General features: G+C 42.8%; 1 protein-coding gene across 5 annotated transcripts in view; it reads left to right on the top strand.

Moving 5' to 3' along the window:
* The window catches only part of syt17 (synaptotagmin XVII), a 77,071-nt gene extending 70,715 nt beyond the window's left edge, over positions 1-6,356 (top strand). For all 5 annotated transcript variants that reach the window (XM_069905710.1, XM_069905713.1, XM_069905711.1 and 2 more), the window contains one exon: positions 4,906-6,356. In XM_069905710.1, coding sequence (XP_069761811.1) covers positions 4,906-5,102 — 197 coding nt within the window. In that variant the 3' untranslated portion in view covers positions 5,103-6,356. The remainder of the gene's footprint in view (positions 1-4,905) is intronic.
* The last annotated feature ends 12,425 nt before the right edge of the window (positions 6,357-18,781 follow it).

Here is an 18,781-nt window from a genome sequence, read left to right as displayed (position 1 = left end):
AATGGTGTATTTCAAAATGAAATCTGCAGAGGGCAGCAGAGATTTTAATGGCGAGGTTATTTGTTTCATTTAAATATAACTACAATCCTTTACTGACTATAACCAATCGGCAACGATCCATTTTTGAGCTACTGTTTGGCCAGCAAATGATTATATATGGGTCCGGATCCGTCTGTGTGTGTGTGTGTGTGTGTGTGTGTGTGTGTGTGTGTGTGTGTGTGTGTGTGTGTGTGTGTGTGTGTGTGTGTGTGTGTGTGTGTGTGTGTGTGTGTGTGTGTGCGTGTGTGTGTGTGCGCGCATGCGCGCAGAAGCACCACAGATTGACGGTGACAACAAGAGGCCACCTAATTTTTTTAAACCTGCTTTATTGGCTAATGATTAAACTATCAAAATTTACCTGTTCATCTCTTCTTTATTCTTCCTAAAATTTGAATTTTAAAAGTACTGCCAGAGAATCCGGAAAATCCGGGCCGACCCAATCTACGAGCAGTCCGGATTTTCGAAATTGCTACGGTTTCCATTTTGAGTTTAACTATTCATGAATAATATTAAATCTGAGCATTGGTTACCATTTTTAAGATCCAGCTGCGCTGGGTGGGTCACGTCTCCAGAATGGAGGACCCTCGCCTTCCCAAGATTGTGTTCTATGGCGAGCTCTCCACTGGCCACCGAGACAGAGGTGCACCAAAGAAGAGGTACAAGGACTGCCTAAAGAAATCTCTTGGTGCCTGCCACATTGACCACCGCCAGTGGGCTGATCTCACCTCCAACCGTGCATCTTGCCGCCTCACAGTTTGGCGGGCAGCAACCTCCTTTGAAGAAGACCGCAGAGCCCACCTCACTGACAAAAGACAAAGGAGGAAAAACCCAACCCCAACCCACCAATTTTCCCCTGCAACCGCTGCAACCGTGTCTGCCTGTCCCGCATCGGACTTGTCAGCCACAAACGAGCCTGCAGCTGACGTGGACATTTACCCCCTCCATAAATCTTCGTCCGCGAAGCCAAGCCAAAGAAGACTATGTAATGGAGGAAACTAATCACTTAATGGCAGAGATTTAAAAAAAAAATTATTTTCCCATGGCTGAACAAAATACAAGCTTGATGAAAACTGGTGGGCGTAATTTGATCTGAGACCTGCTGAAATATTATGTCCAGCTGGTCAACTCGCTTGATAAGAATTCATTACTATTATATTTGTTAGGAGGAACCTCAATCCTGTGTGCAAAGGCCATTAAATGCATTTGGTTCTGTTTAATAGATACCATTATTTTGCCAGAGCATCACGCCCATTACATTTGTAAATGTGTTGATGGGGTAACGTAATTAAAATAATTATTCTAACAGAAAAAATTCAATCTCTCAATAAATTGTTGAGAACAGGGAACAGGACAGCCCTTCAGCCCTTGATGGCTGTGCCAAACATGGTACCAAATTAAACTGAAGCTCTGTTGCCTGCACATGATACACATCTCTCTGTTTCCTGTATATTCCTGCGTCTGTCTAACAGCTCTTATCTACCCAGGCAGCCTGTCTCGGCATCTACCACACTGTGTAAAAATAACTTGCTCTGCACATCTCCTTTAAACTTTCCCTCTCTCACCTGACATGCGTGCTTTCTCACATTGGACTTTTTACCCTGGGAGAAAGTTTCTGACTGCCTACCCGATATAAGCCTCTCATAATTTTATCAACTTATTTTAATTTTAACAGAGATACATCATGGTAGCAGGTCCTTCCAGCCTGTGCAGGTGCTTCCCAAATATACTCATGTGGCTAATTAGCCAACTAACCCATCTTTGGAATGTGGGAGGAAACTGGAGCACCCAGAGGAAACCCACTCTGTCATGGGAAGACTGTACAAACTCCTGTTGTGGATTCAAACCTGGGTTTGCTGCTGCTGTTATTGCATTATGCTGACTGCTCCGTTAAATGTGCCACCTACCAGGTCTCCCCTCAACTCTCTAACGACCCAGTGAAAACAACACAAATTTGTCCAACGTCTTCATATACCTCATACTTTCCTGGTAAATCTCTTTCCAAAAGCTTCCACATCCTTACTGTAAAGGGGTGACCAGAAATGCACGCAGTACTCCAAATGAAGCTTCATCAAAGCAACAATTGGCTAATGTTCAACTGAGATTTATTGTATGATTGTTATCTCAGTAATTACCCACACTCCTGTTCGGCTCCGAATCATGGGTCCTCTACCGGCATCACCTACGGCTCCTAGAACGCTTCCACCAGCGTTGTCTCCGCTCCATCCTCAACATCCATTGGAGCGCTTTCATCCCTAACGTCGAAGTACTCGAGATGGCAGAGGTCGACAGCATCGAGTCCACGCTGCTGAAGATCCAGCTGCGCTGGGTGGGTCATGTCTCCAGAATGGAGGACCATCGCCTTCCCAAGATCGTGTTATATGGCGAGCTCTCCACTGGCCACCGTGACAGAGGTGCACCAAAGAAAAGGTACAAGGACTGCCTAAAGAAATCTCTTGGTGCCTGCCACATTGACCACCGCCAGTGGGCTGATATCGCCTCAAACCGTGCATCTTGGCGCCTCACAATTTGGTGGGCAGCAACCTCCTTTGAAGAAGACCGCAGAGCCCACCTCACTGACAAAAGGCAAAGGAGGAAAAACCCAACACCCAACCCCAACCAACCAATTTTCCCCTGCAGCCGCTGCAACCGTGTCTGCCTGTCCCGCATCGGACTTGTCAGCTACAAACGAGCCTGCAGCTGACGTGGACTTTTACCCCCTCCATAAATCTTCGTCCGCGAATCCAAGCCAAAGAAAGAATTACTGTATATTGCCACTAAACTTTTCTCGTGATTTTAAGTCCTATTCAGATTCAATATTCAACTTATTGTCATGTAAAAATGTATTTTTGTAAGGCAGACAGATACACCATTGGCAGAAATTGCCTGAAGCGCCTCTTACAATCAAAGAGAAGCAAAAGAGAGTCCCCCCAGAGTCACCGTGGATTTGCCTCCAGCGCTCCAGCAGCTCCTGCAACCACACTGAGTCCAGTCTGAACCATCAGCTCCAGATCTGAACCTCTGACATGATCAGGAACCTTCAACGCCCTCTGCAACCTCGCACATCCCAGTTCTGATACCTGGTTCTCCTTCAGCCAGTCTTGAGCCCGTCTCCAGCAGTCCACAGACCGCAGTCGCCAGCTCCCCACAGCCTCAGAGCCCCTCACTGGTCTGCTGCCATGGGTCAACTCCTCTGCTTCTTCTCAAATGGGGATGGTTCCCTTCATTTTCTGGTGCCCTGCATCAGTCCTCTGCTTCCCCAGAATCTGTAACCCCTCATGGCTGCCGTCGACCCGAGGCGCCATCATCTTGGGTGCAAACCCCACAGTTGGAGTATTCTTAAAAAAATCACTGTCTGTTTCATACACAAGCTGTTTAAAGATTGTACAAGCAAATAGCAGTCAAACTGGGCAGTTGGACACCACGGCAGCACCGTCTCCACTCCTTGCTCTCCGGGGGTCCGCACCAACGGCAGCACTGCCATTTTCAGATTATAAACCATCATTATTATCATTAACTACTACATTTGGTATTGAATTTCAGGTTGTGTGACTGGTGAAACGATGCAGCTTGAGATGCAACTCCAAGAACGATATAATAATCTTTGTTAATGAGTTTTAATGACAAAATAATATCAGAAAATACTGACAGTTGAAAAGGAAACTCTACCAGGATGTACTGCATTTTTAGTGGAGTTTCATTGATTCGTTTTCATGGTGATGAAGTGGAGATAACAGAGAGCTTTAAGTTCTATCACCAACAATCTGTCTTGATCCAACCATGTTCAAGCTGCGACCAAGGAGGCGCACATTGCCTCTACTTGCTTACAAATTCCACCTGTCCCCAATGGCTCTTACCAATTTTAATAGATGCACCATAGAAAGCATCCCGTCTAGATGCATCCCATCTTGGCACGGAAACTACTTTGCACAAGACTGCAAGAAATTGCAGAGAGTTGTGAATGTGTAATTCCAACCAATCTCCCCACATTGACTCTTTTCTGCACTTCCCACTGCCTTGACAGAGAAATCAACACATCCCATCCAGGGACATTTTCTTTCTCCCCTCTTGACTGGCAGAAGATGCATGAAAACATGTACCACCATGTTCAAGGACAGTTTCTTCCCTGCTGCTGTTAGACTATTGATCAGCATGTTTCTGACCCTACAAGGGAACCTGCTGTCTTGAACTGCACTCACTAGAATTTAGAAGAATGAGAGGGGATATTATAGAAACATGTAAAATTATGAAAGGCTTAGATAAGATAGAGGTCAGTAAGTTGTTTCCATTGGAAGGGGAAGCCAGAACTTGGAGACTTAGCCTCAACTTTCAAGGTAGTAGATTCAGGACAGAGATGAGGAGGAACTGCTTTTTCCAGAGGGTGGTGAATCTATGGAATTTGCTTCCCATTGAAGCAGTGGAGGCGACCTCAGTAAATATACTTAAGACAAGATTGGCTAGATTTTTTACCTAGTAAGGGATATGGGGAAAAGGCAGGTAGTTGGAGATGAGCCTATCATCAGATCAGCCATGATCTCATTGAATGGCGAAGCAGGCTCGATGGGCCGGATGGTTGACTCCACCTCCTATTTCTTATGTTAACTCTCTGATGTAAAACCGCGGTCCCCTTGCACTGATTTTTAAATGAACCTTTCTCTCCTTAAACAGTACTCTCTGTTTTTGTTTTACTTTGGACTACCTATGTACTTAAAGTTAGGTAATCTTGCCTGGATAACACGCAAAACAAGGTTTTTCACAGTACATGTGTTTCAGTTGAAACACTGGAGTTTGTCTTTATGATTGATTGATCACACTATATGCTTAACCTTCTGCAGTTTTTAAATTCTATCATTTATTTTTCCACTTTAGTCTATGGTCACAACATGAAAAGCAGCAATGATTTTGTTGGCCGGATTGTCATTGGTCAGTACTCCACAGGTGCACCTGAGTCCAATCACTGGCGCCGCCTTCTGAACTTACACCGGACCTCATCAGAGCAATGGCACAGCCTGCGCTCACGCGCTGAGTGCGATCGCGTCTCCTCAGCGTCGCTGGAAGTCACGTGATGGGACCATCCAACCTGCTCCCTCCAGGTTGAAGCTTGCTGGTGTTATCGCCAGACAGATGAAATAAAGGCAGTATTAGGTCACACACCTGGGCAAAAAGAGGAATTTAAAAAAAAAACATCTCTGACTTGTTAAAAGTAAAAACTATGCGGCATTAAACAAATGTATTTTAAATTAATTTTGAAGTGCGAACAAAATGATTTATAATGGCCCATATTGTTAACATGCTGTCATAAGTCAGTAGTGCAAGAAATAACTGATTTAAGGTGAACTTGGCTGTGCCTATTTTACGTTTAAAAAGATTGGTGTGAGCTTTCTTGATGTAAGTAGTGAAATAGTTTAGATTTGAATTGTCTTGATGGGGCTCATTTGTGGAAGGATTGTTGTTATAGAGATATGACTATTCTATTTAGTGCTGTGTTTCTTTCCACCATGTTTATCAATAATCAAAGGTCAATTATCCATAGATTATTGATAAGTTAGATATTTGAGCACATTATTGTTGTAATAAGGAACTGAGATTTTTAGAACTGTTGCATAAACTGTTGCAACTGTGATCACTAGTATTCCTAATGTCAGGGCATCCTGCTATTAATATTTTGGTAGAATAATATATTAATGCAATATATTTCCAGAGTCTAGTATGTTTGGTAAATAATATTTGAGTCTTTATTTGAAAGATGTATCAGTATAATTCTAAATATGCAGTCAGAAGGTTGCCTGTAATAAATTATTGCCATCTGTGTTTTAATAGATGCTTCATTGCAAATTTAGAGTATATTGTTTGGTTCAGAGTATATATTCCAAATAAAGCAAATGTAATGTATTCATCTTGTTATACCTTTCTGCTGATTAGGAACGACATCTGTTGATATTAACTCGAGTTAGAAATAATAAAGAAATTCAGAAGTCAAAGGGACATGCATATGAAGAAAGAACTGGTTCATTAACATACAAATATCGTAGAGTTAATATACTTGTTTACTGTATGTTATAAATGTATGAGCTGTACTTGATGTGACTGAGAATTAATCAAAAAGTAATCTCTCTATTTACAACACATTATAAATTGAAAAGCCAGATTACGTGAATCACTTGAATATTTTTGTCTGAAGTAAAACAGGAGAGAACAGTGGAAAAGTGAATAAATCCAAAAGTAATTTTAATTGATTCGTTTTGGAATGAAAAGATGTTGCCCATCATTGTGTTGTGAATTCGTACCTGATGTAACAAATATATTAATCTATCAAATTAAATTCAATCCCATTTTGAGCCAAAAGAGAAAGAAATATTTAACTTGACAAAAAAATGATGCTGTAAGAGTAGTGATTACCTACAGAATGGTATTAATAAGGGGGGAAGAGCAATGGTCGATAGAATGTGAGGTGAAATGATGCATTTTGGGAAGACTAATTGGCTTGAACATCTACATCAAATGGAAGAACACATCGATCATGACGACAGCAGCACAGGTAGATAAGGTGAGTGTAAAAAGCATATGGAATCTTTCTTTCCTTTGCTGGGGTATACAATAGAAGAGTCGTGGGATTATAAAACATTAGTTCAGCTTGAGCTGGAGTGCTGGGTATGAAGTTCTGTTAACAAATCTATAAAGGATCTCGTTGCCATGGAAGCAGGTGCAGAGGTTGAAGCACTTTACCTGGGTACAGAGGCAGAGAGGATTCCTCATTATGGTGTACAAAATCCTGAGAGGCATAGATAGGGCAGATGGTGAAACTTTACCCTTAGGAGAGGAAAATGGTTTATTAGAAAGCTTTTGAGGAACATTTCTCCTAGTGGGGACAACTCTGGGAACTCCACAGCAGTCCACCTTGGATCTGTGGATGGGAGTGGTGGGAACCCTCCAACCGGATGGCATTAAAACTGTCTTCTCTGGTTTCCATTAAATCTTCCTTGTCTCTCTCTCTCTCTTTCTCTCTCTCCCCCCTCCCCTTTTCCCTCTGTTACCTTTCACAGAGCAAAAATCAATCCTCACTTTCCTCTCATCACATCCAATTAATCCCTATCAGAACTCCTCCCCCCCACCATTCGCCAGTTTTTATTTTGGCGCCTTCCTGTTCTTTGCTTACACCTTGCAGAAGGGCTCAGGCCCGAATCTTTGATAATATATCTTTACCTCTGTGTGAGACTGGCTGAGTTCCTCCGGCATCTCTGTGTGTTTTTGCATGAAGTGGAGCGTCAGAATTGTCAGTGCTTCCTGTGATTTTAAAAGTGACGGTGGCCTGACCATTTACAAAATATATATCCAAAATAAATTTTTGGCAGGTTTGTGCAGATTTTCTATCATCCATTTGAGCCTTTGACAGAATTAAAATCTACTCCACTCAGTCATAGTGAGGGGAAATGGGGGGGGGTTTCAAGTTCTTAAGCTCTCGAGCTCCAGATTATTTAGATCCTAAGAAGAACAGAAGCAGTAAGTTTAATTGCTGCATTTGAAGTGAAATAAGATTTTACAGATGCAAACAACATTCTGCAGATATAAGTAGGTGATGTTGATAACCAAGGTTATACGCTAGCAAGAGTTGGGAGATCCTCTGATTAGTGACAGTAATTAGCAGTATTCAGCAATTACAGTAAAATCAAGCAACCGGCAGAAAAAATTGAGGAAAATAAATAGTTTAAAATTGGCATGCCTCACCGTTAGTTCGCCAATCATGCAACATGCAATCTCAAGCAACCGGAAAATTTACTTATCTGGCGTCTACCGATTCTCATAGGTACCGGATACCCAGGTTTTTACTGCATTTGAAATTGAAAAGTAGATTTAGCAGAGAAAGATATCGGAACACTCTTCACAAGAATTTTGTCAAACAAACTGGGTTTATTTTTTTTCTGGAGTGTTGGAAGCTGAGGGGTGATCAGATAGATGTATATAAAATGAGAGGCAGAGATAGAGGAGGTGGTCAGAATCTTTTTTTTTTCCCTGGTTTCAGTGAGAGAGGGGGAATGTTTAAAGGAAATGTGTGAGATATGTTTTCTTTCTATGGAGAGTGGTGGATGCCTGGAACGCACTGCTGGGGCTAATGGTGAAAACCGATACATGTTTAATGTTTAGGAGACATGAAGACGGGCGCATGAATATGCAGGGAAGGAAATGGATCATGTGCAGGCAGGTGGGATTGATCCTGGACTGTGGAATACTCAGCAGGTTGAGCAGCGTCTAGGGGTGGCCAAGCACTTAAGGTAAGAGCCACGCACAATAAACTTCACATGTTTGAGAGCTACAAGACATGTAAAAGTATTACATAGATGTTTTTACTCATGGCTATTTTGTGACAAAGACATTCTATAAATATTAAGAAATACAGATATGTAAAAATATTTATTCATGTATGTAGTTTTTAACTACTAATTTGTATTCATTTAAATAATAAAAAAATGCACATATATATGCCAAATATTTTCAGAATTCTGACAGATCTTCTGTGGAAACCTCTGCCTAAGAAAGCTGAAGAGGCCGCCTCATTAAATATACTTAAGACACAGCAAGATAGATTTTTGCATTGTTGGAGAATTAAGGGTTATGGGGGAAAGGCAGACTGGGTCCACTGCCAGATCAGATGTGATCTCGCTGAATGTGGGAGCGGGCTCAACGGGTCAGATGGACAACTCCCTCTCTTTGGTGTGTTCTCTTTGGGATCGCTGCTGCCACCGGTTTCTGCAGATACCTGCACCATTGCAGCGTCCACAGCCAAGCGCACGATGCAGGAAGCAACCAGATGCAAAGCTGCCCCCTGCTGCAGGGTGAGGCCAAAGGGCCTACAACTCTGCTCCTCCGTGTCCCACCCTCCACTTTCCAGTCACCGGCAGGATTGGGGGAGCAGCTGAGCTGGGATATGGAGGGGTCTAAGCTTTGCTCTGCCGGGTGCTGACTCTCCATCCAGTGGGGCCACGGTTTGCCACTGACAGGAACTTCACTGCTGCTTCAGCTCTAACTTTGTTCTGGCTTGGGAACCCCCCCCCCCCCCCTCCAGCCACTCCTCCCCATCACCATCATCTTGCTTCGCCCCTGCCAGAGTACTTGGACAGCCAACCCAACTCTGGGGGAGGCCCTGCCTCATCGAAGGTCTCCTGGCCCAGCTCTGACTTCACATTCTCCACAGTTGCTCCCTGCAGAGGTCCCTAAGCTTTGCCCAACCCTCCTACCACACACCCCCACATTGGTGGGGCTCTGTTGTGGTGTGGCCCAGCTCGAGCAAGGAGAATCCATCTCCAGCATGTGCAGTTCACTCTGCACCTCTGGAGTGGCTGTTCCTCCAGTGTCCACTCCCTCTCCCCCCTCCTTGACATGCAGCCCCAGATGTGACTGTCCCAGACCCCGCTGGTCTAGCTACAGGGATTTGGATGTCCCAGGGCAGCTTCAGGAGCGCTTGTATCTCCTACAACCAATATATTCCCACAAGCTACACAATACCTGACAAAGATCCGCATGTGGTCCGTGGGCCATGGTTTGCCCACCACTGATTTATAGAAAGTAAATGGTAACCAATGTTTCAGACCTGAGCCCTCATCACGGTATGAGCAGGCATCTGAATAATAAAGGTGGACTGATGGAGAGGAGAGGAGAGGAGGGAGGAAGGGGCAGGGGATGGAGCTCAGGCTAACAGGTAAGGGGTGATAGGTGGGAGGGTAGAAGAGAAAAATCTGATAGGGGAGGGGGTAGCTCTGAATGGAGAGGGAAGGGAAGGGGTGGGGAGATGTAGGAAAAAGGAGACAGGGATAGGGAAATGGAGAGACATGGTGGGGGGCAGTATTTTAATGGAAGCTGGAAAAGTCAATGTGGAATCTGTCTGGTTGGAGAGTTCCCCGACGGAATATGAGCTGTTGTTCCTCCAGTTTGCAGGAGGCCTTGGTTTGGCGGTGGATGAGGCCATGGACAGACAAGTCGGTGTGGGAATAGAGAGTGGAATTAACCCCCCTCTCTCCATTTCTAAGAGTTAGAACCCCTGCAGATTTGCTATATTTTGATCTAATATTTATGAGACCATAATTGACCTGAAATGTGAGTGCAATCTCTTGGCAAGAAGAGACATAAAGTTAAATTATGTTACATGATTCAAAACCATATACTGTAAGAATTGACGTCAGAGACACAGTTATTAAGTGCTAGTGATTCTTTGCTTCTGACACTTTGGGTCAGATCCATCTCTTCGGTCTTTCGGCTGGGAAAGGAGGTGAAACATGTTTGAATCTGTCATTTCACGCCGAAGCCAAGGGACAACTCGAACAGGAAATGTAAAATTGCTGTACCCATGCTATTGATGCTGTACTCTGAGTCTGGAACCAGTTTATTGTTGGAGCAGACGACAGGATAACTTCTCTCTGCATCTGGTACAAAGTTCAACCTAGGATTCTTGATAGAGACACTGGAAATGGAATGGAAAACAGATAACAGACCATCTGTTCCCTTGGCTTAACACTTCAGTGGTGAAGGCAGAAATTTACTGTTGAAAATCTTTAATGTAAAGAGATCCTTTTTCCAGCCCTGATGAGGGGCCCATGGAAAAAGAGTCAAAGAACTAGCAGTTTGGTGAGATGGGAATGGGTAGTTTTCTTAAATTGACAATAGCTACCTGTTGGTAATCAGTTTTTTTTTGTGTCAAAAGATCTCTGAGTAGAGCCATAGTAGTTCTACATCCTATATTTGTACATGTTTTGTGGCTCCAGGATGTGTTGACACATTCAGTGTGTGTGGGGGGGGGGGGGGGGGCAGAATTAGAGGTGAGGAAAGTTCTGAAATTCCCAGCATGCATTGCTGCTGGTCGAGCAAGGTCCGGTGTTGCTGAGAATGCCCAGTCAAATGCTGGAATTACCTGCCCTTTAAATCACTTCCATTTTGTTATTTTCAACTTTAAAATATAATTTTCATTTAAAAAAAAATTGTTTATCCAGTTTTTAAACATCTCTGAATGCCTGCCTTCAGCTTTGCCTTCCGTCAAGATTACACAAAATAAAAACACAATGTTGGAGAAACTCAGCAGGTCTTTTATATAGCAAAGTTAAAAATACTTAACCAACATTTCGGGCTTGACCCCTTCATCAAGGTACATTGGCTGCAGAAGTGAGTCTGGGTGAGTACATGGCTGTAGAGCTTGAGAGCAGCAGGGATTACAGATGGGGAGCAGTGAGAGAGATTCCCACAGAACTCCCTTCGGAGAGCAAAGGAGAACTCCTTCAGGGTAAGCATCCCTCGAAGAGATTTCACAGAGTTTTGCAGTAGTCAGAAGTAAAAACACCACGCTGGAGAAAATCAGCAGGTCAAACAGCGCAAAGGTAAAAAAATATATAATGGACGTTTCGGGCTTGAGCCGTAAGGCAGACAGATTTGCCATCAGCAAAAATTGCCGAGCGCTTCTTACAGTCAGAGAAAGAGAAGCAAGAGAAAGTTTCCCCCCCCACCCTCCAGAGTGTCCAGTGCTCAACGTCCAATCAATGCTCTGACCACATCACTGCACCCAAAGGCATGGAGGGTCAGCTGTCAGGTGTTCAGCTGCTAATTCTGGCAGCCAGATATCAATGTAAAAAAATGTAGATTATACCTAAAGTTCCATGTTTAATTTGGTTAATTATCCAATGTCAATACTTTTATTCGAGAACATACAAGGCAAATCCTCCTGGTGTTCCTCAACCCACAATCTGTCAGTCTGCTTTTGAGTAACAGCAGGCAGTGCAGCGAGGTGAATGCACATCCAACATGCCCCCGACAGCCTTTCACAGGGACAAGGTGCAGGCGGGAGTGGGGAGGGCTTGGACTGGCTGGAAACCCTGGCTACGTTTTATACGTCCTTGGAGTCCCTCTGATAACAGTAACATTTAAAAAATGATTAAAGTCGATGTAAATAGATTTTTTAAAAATCAAAAATATTACATAAATTTAAAATGTTGACAAAAAAACACTAAGAAACATTCTTGTCAAAGCAAAATAGCTTTAAAGAGATAAACACCTCCCTCTTTGCCTCTCAAATCTTCGCTCTAAAATCCTCAGTAAGATGAATATGGTCTGAGATCCTACACCAGATTTAAATGGGATCTGGGAAGAAATCCCCCGGTGTAATGCTGGGAGATCTCAATAAGACTGCGATTTGTCACTGAACTCCATGTGATGTGGAACACTGTCACCTTCTAGAGTCAACACGAAAGTCTGCAAACACCCTGATTTGAGTCAAAATGCAATGCTGGAGAAGCTCAGTAGTTCAGACAGTGTACTTTATATAGCAAAGATGAAGATACATAACTAACATTTTGGGCTTCAACAATGTAGATAGGCATCAGAACAAAATTATGGGGGGAGGGACAGGGGGAGGAACACAGGCCCACAGGCAGGAGGTAATATGTGGATAAGGGAAGGAGGGCACACCAGCAAAGAGGGGTGGGGGGATGGCCCTGTGAATGGAGAGGGAAGGGGGGAGATTGGAAAGATCGTATCACTGAGCCACTTCGCTCTGTCTGCATTAATGACAGATCTCCCAGTGGCCAACCATTTCAATTCTGCACCCCACTCCCGCACTGCAATGTCTGTCTATGGCCTCGTGGACTGTCAAATCAAGTCTACCTGTAAATTGGAGGAGCAACACTTAATTTTCTGTCTGGGCACCCTCCAGTGGCATTAACATCGATTTCTCCGATTTCTACTAGACTACTCCCCGTTCCCCTTCCCTTCCCTTTCCCTCTGTTTTCTTTCCTCCAGCTCTCCACCCCTTCCTTCTCCATTCACAGAGCCATCCCCCTCCTCCCCCAGCTTGCTGGTGTCCCCTCCCTTATCCACCTATCCCATCCTGGCTTTGGGACGGTGTTCCTCCCCCTGCTTCTCCTACCCCTCCATTTTGCTCATATCGAGCAAGGACTTGAGCCCAAAATGTTGGTCATGCCTCTTTGCCATATGAAATGCACTGTTTGACCTGCTGAGTTTTCCGGCATTGTGTTTTCACCTTCACATATATCAGAATCCTCCTGACCATTGCTTTTTAGGAAGTGGAAAGATTTTGGAACATCAGGATGAGAGTTGTCTCACAGGATTGCCGGCCTTTTATCAATGGATTTCACATTCCTGAATCTTCAAGTTCCGTGATGCTGGGTCATTTGTGTAGAATCAGGACTGTCAGGCCACTACTGCATTTCTGTTGATTTTACCATGCAGTTCATATATCAATGTTAGAATGTTAATTAAAAACACTTGCTTTGATATGTTATCAGCTGGACTTCATAAAAATTTTAAGGAATTTATGGGAAAAACAAATGCTTCGATGCAGCAAGCTTTTACTGTGGGGAAAAATCCGAAATTTAAAGGAACTAAGAACGTCGATAATTACAGCACAGTACATGATGATGTGCCAACCTATTTACTGTAAACCTATTCAACAATCTAAACCTTCCCTACCTCACATATAATCCTCTATTTTTCTTGTATCCATGTGCCTGTCTAAGAGTATTTTAAATGTCCCTATTGTACAAGTCCCCACCACCGCCCCTGGCAATGCATTACAAGCGCCCGCTACTCTCTTGGTAAAAATCTTACCTCTGATGTCTGCTCAAAACATTCCTCCCCTCACCTTATACAGATGTCCTCTGATCATAATAACAACAACAAGGTGACTGCAGTATTCTTCTCCGGGGGTTGAGAATCCCTGCGCAATAAAGACAGATGGAAATAAATTTCAGGATCTCTCGCAACATGAGTCATTTATGTACCTTCAGAGTGGAAAACATAATAGCACTTTGATATTCATGTTGAGTTCCTTCATCAGGGTGGTGCTTATCAGGAAATGTTGTAGGATGCCATATAAAAAAAAATTGGACCAGGGACTGGGTGGCATGGTCAATGTAACGCTCTTTCTGCGCCAGTGACCCAGGTTCAAATCTGGCACTTTCTGTATGGAGTTTGTATGTTCTCTCCGTGTGGGTTTCCTCCAGGTGTTCTGATTTCCTTCCACCGTCAAAATGTACAGGGATTTCAGGTTAATTTGGTGGGCATGGGCTCATGAATCCTGTTGCCCTGTGTGTCTAAATATAATTTAAATGTTTAATTAATTCAATGTGGTTTCCAGTGTAGGTGGACCCATACTGAAGCTGTAACGGTACATTTTGCATTATCTGGAATTTCCCAGCTGATCACTTGGTGTCAATGACGCTGGAGTGAGAGGAATTGAGGCATTTTACTTTGCAAATTCCTCGGGTAAAATGGTCTTGGACTTTGTGATGCCAATGCCTGGCTCCTGCAAAGATGAAACCATGGATAGTGAACTTGGATCAATCCCTGCTCCTGCCACTCTCCAGGGTCTATCACACGAACCTCAAGGGCTTCAGGCCCTTCTGTCTTTGGCCAGATTGTGCAGTGTGAAACAGGCAGCAGAAGAGTCTTGACATCTCTTTGGCCATACTACTCAATGTTCCTGGACAAAAATAGGGAAGTTATGCTTGAGTTATGAGATCACATTTAGAGCACTGTAGTTCTATTTATCATAAGATGTTAACACTGTTGCAAATAGTTTAGGAAAGAACAGCAGACTGGTATCTAGAATGGGTAGGGCGAATTATGAGCCTCTCCATGTCAATGCATCCCAAAGAAGGCTCGCTAGCACCTATACTTCATGTGGAGTTTGAGGAGATTTGGTAGGTCACCAAACTCTTACAAATTTCTACAGGTGTACAGTGGAGAGCATTCTGACTGATTGCATCACTGTCTGGTATGGAGGTGCCAATGCACAGGCCAGGCTTTTATCTGCTGGAGACATGAGTGAACTCAAAACTATAAGATCCTAGGAGCTGTTGAAAGGATAGGTGTGGAGAAGATGTTTCTTCGAGTGAGAGAATCCAGAACGAGGAGGTCACTGTTTAAAAATAAAGGGTCAGGCATTTGATATACTTTTTTCCCTCTGGTAGTAATGAGCCCTTGGAACTCTCTTCCTTAAAGTCAGGTGGAAGCAGAGCATTCAAATATTTTCTTGATAAACATTCTCCCGTATCCACCCTGACTGGCCATTTCAGGATCTTACATACTACACTCAATGTGCTCTAACCCCTCCAAATTCTGGCAGATATTAGCCTCATCTGGCCAACTTTTCCTTCGAATGTGACCTGTGCATACAAGGTGTTTAATAAACCTTCTCTGAGCTGCTTCCAATGCATTAACATTCTTTACTAAATATGGAGACCAGAACGATATGTTGATGTGCAGATGAAGTTGCATCTCTGGCTCGTATAATGTTCAAATTTCAAATGCATTGTCATAATACATACATGACATCACATACAATCCTGAGCTTTTTTTCCTGAAAGCCAGGCAGAATTTCAATTTATCAGTAAATGTAAAATGTATTCAAGAAGATGTAAAAAAAAATATATAAACAAACTGACTGTGCAAATACAGAAAATTAATATTCAGTAATAAATAATGAGCAAAATAAGAGCCCTTAAATGAGTCTCTGAATGAGTTTGTTGTTCAAGAGTCTGAGAGTTGAGGACTAGCAACTATTCCTTAACCTGGAGATATGAGTCTTGTGGCAGCTGTACCTCCTTCCTGATGAGAACACAGAATGTCTGGGTGGTGTTGATCCTTGACGATTGCCTCTACTCTCCGATGACAGCCTTCCATATAGGTGTTCTCTATTACGGGGAAAGTTTTGCCTGTGATGTCCTGGGTTGTGTCCACTGCCTTTTGCAGGCTCTCCGCTCTGAGGTATTAGTGCCCCCACACCAGGCCATGATGCAGCCGGTCAGCACACCTTCCACTACACATCTGTAAAAGTTTGGCAAGGTTGCCGAGGACATACTTATGATGGTACAGATTCTATCACCAATGTTTACATGTACAGATGGTAGTGTAGGATGACTGTGATTGGCTGAGAGTGTAGCCACACCTACTGGCAGGTCTTAAAGGATTGCTCCTAGCCAGGCCAGGCCATTCTGCACTGGTCGACCTACTTGTGATAGGCTCCAGTCTTTTAGTTAATAAGAGCCTTGGTTTGGATCAACAAGTCTTTGGTTCTTTCGACGCACATTACGATACTGAACCTCCGCAAACTCCTGAGGAAGTAGAGGCGCTGACGTACTTTCTTCACGATGGCGTCGGTATGATGGGTCCAGGAATGGTGGTGTGAGTTAGTGACTCCCAGGAAATTTAAATTTTCTCACCCTCTCCACCTCTAGTTCACCCAATGATCATAACAGAGGTATAAGCTTATTTGTACCAAATTCCCTGAGTAGCAAAAGATAACATTCTGTTAGCATTCTCAATTACTTGATTTACTTGCATTATAGTTTCACAGAATTATTCACAGGGATACTAGCTCCTTTTGCATCTCTAAGCTGTTGCTAAGATTTCATTGGACCAAATGAAATATTGTGTATTGTGCGATGCGCTTGCTGGTTGAGGTGTTGAATCTCGGAACAGACTGCTAACTGTTGCGGTCCCAGAATACTTCATTAACATTGCTCTGAGAAGAAAATCATTGTGTGAGATAGTGTGAGAACTTGGGTGTGTCTGAGAATGAAATAAAAACAGGAAACATGAGAAGAAGTCTGAGTAAGAGTGAGAATGGCCGATAATGTGCCAATTTCTGAGTGACTGGATGTTTTTGTGAAAGGAATCGTGCCCACGAGCACCCCTGTCCATATGAGTGAGCAAATGGACGAATGAGAGAGAGAGTGATTGTGAATATGTGATTTAACTGTCTGTTCTGCATGTATATTTGCTGGAATGTAAGTGTCAGTGTATATAATAGCCAGAATTAAATTTTATACGCATATGTGTGCATATTTATGTGAGTTCCTAAATAAATGAGCAATACAAAGAGGGCATAAACCTAGAATGTATGTGTGTGTGTGTGTGTGTGTGTGTGTGTGTGTGTGTGTGTGTGTGTGTGTGTGTGTGTGTGTGTGTGTGTGTGTGAGAGAGAGAAAAATTGACAAATATATACAGGCAGCCCCTGGGTTAAAAACTAGTTCCATTCCTAGGTTTGTCTTTAATTTGTATGGAAGTTAGAACAGGTACGTATGATCCTTATTTAGTCTCAGTTAGTCAAATGTTTATCTTAGTATATAGTATATAGCATTTAACCTTTCTATGCATATAACACACTTCTCAATACACTAAAACATCTTAAACATAATAATGCAGTACATAATAATAGGTCACTACATATGGTCATCAGATCATGATTAAAAGTTAACACACACACACATGGCAGATGATGGAGAGTTGGCTTCTCTCTCACAATGCTGGCTGGTAGCAGCGACCCCGACCTGCATATTCGCTCCTTCCGATCCACACCCAGCTCCTTCGCTTGCCTCTCTCCTCCCTCCCTCCTCCTCCGTCCTGCCCACTCATTCACTCTCTCCCCCTCCCTCCCACTTGCTCGCACCCCCCCCAGCCGCTTGCTACCCCCCCTTCCTCCCACTCGCTCTCTACTCCCTCCCTCACTTGCTGCTGGGTGATGGCGGCATCATGTGAGAGTACCCTACAAGGATAACTTCTGATTGGCTTCTCGGTATATATGTATGAGCTGTTTGTAAATCGGGCGTTTTTCAACCCGAGGACGGCCTGTATGTGATGAAACTGATGTTTGATCTTATTTATTGTAATTGAATGTGAATGGCATGATGTATTCCTGAGAAAGGATTTGTGTAAAGGTTCTTTGTTCTGATGAATTCATTGATACAATTCATTGGTGCATGTTCAATTTTTGCTGAATTAAAATTAATACATTTGTTAGAGTAAAACTCGTTTACGTGTTCTCACGCTGTGATTTCTTTCTGATTAGTTTATACTTGTTCTTTTATTGTAAAATGTACCTTGGTTCAGAATACCACAATCTTCCAATATATTCTACTTCCTTTGATCTACAGGTTTACACAAATCACATCTAAATCACAATATTATTAAAGAACCAGCAACATTGCAACTTTAATGTTATGATCAATCTTACATCTTGATTCCTTGTGGATTTTTTTTGTTAATTATATTAATAGTAGTGAGACTTTTGATTTATCTTCATTGAAAATCAACATTGCTGAGCAAGATTGTCTCAATCAATGATGTGGAACACCTGACCTCCAAGCAGATCTATTGTCAAGCAATATCTTTGGTCAAGAACCACAGTAATAATGGAAATTGGGGCTTTCTGTTGGATGAATGTCTGAAGTGCATTTCAGTTTGTGACTTTAGATTAGCTTTCAATTTTCCCTTTTGTCCAACTGGCAAAATCCAACGAGGTTCATAAATGGACATTAGAAAGAGGCCTCTGTATGTTTGAATGGGGTAATTACTGTAAAAATTATTGATCTTCAAAATGTTCTGCTGTTTGACTCCATGATCTAGCAAGATAGGTACAATTCTGCACATATTAAACAAAAAATGAAGTGCGTCAAGGCAATAAAATAAACCCAACGTTCAGCACTGCTTTAAGAAATGTCGACAAACTATAAAGCCAATCATTATAATGAGGTTCTGTTTTGTCCCGCTGATTTAAGTTGTTTTTTTTAAATTTTTTTAAAATTTTTCACACTATGAACCATATTAATCAAAATACACACAAACATTTCCCTCCTGAATATACACAGTGTCATTTTCTCCCCTTTTTCCCCCCCCTCCCTTCCCACCCCCTCCAAACCCATTAAACGTTCAACATATACAATTCAATAAACCCATTAAACAATGTCAT

Source organism: Narcine bancroftii, chromosome 12 (genome assembly GCF_036971445.1).
Source record: "Narcine bancroftii isolate sNarBan1 chromosome 12, sNarBan1.hap1, whole genome shotgun sequence".
NCBI classification, from domain to species: domain Eukaryota; kingdom Metazoa; phylum Chordata; class Chondrichthyes; order Torpediniformes; family Narcinidae; genus Narcine; species Narcine bancroftii.
The sequence above is the reverse complement of the archived record's forward strand: the minus strand, read 5'-3'. Positions and strand labels throughout refer to the sequence as shown.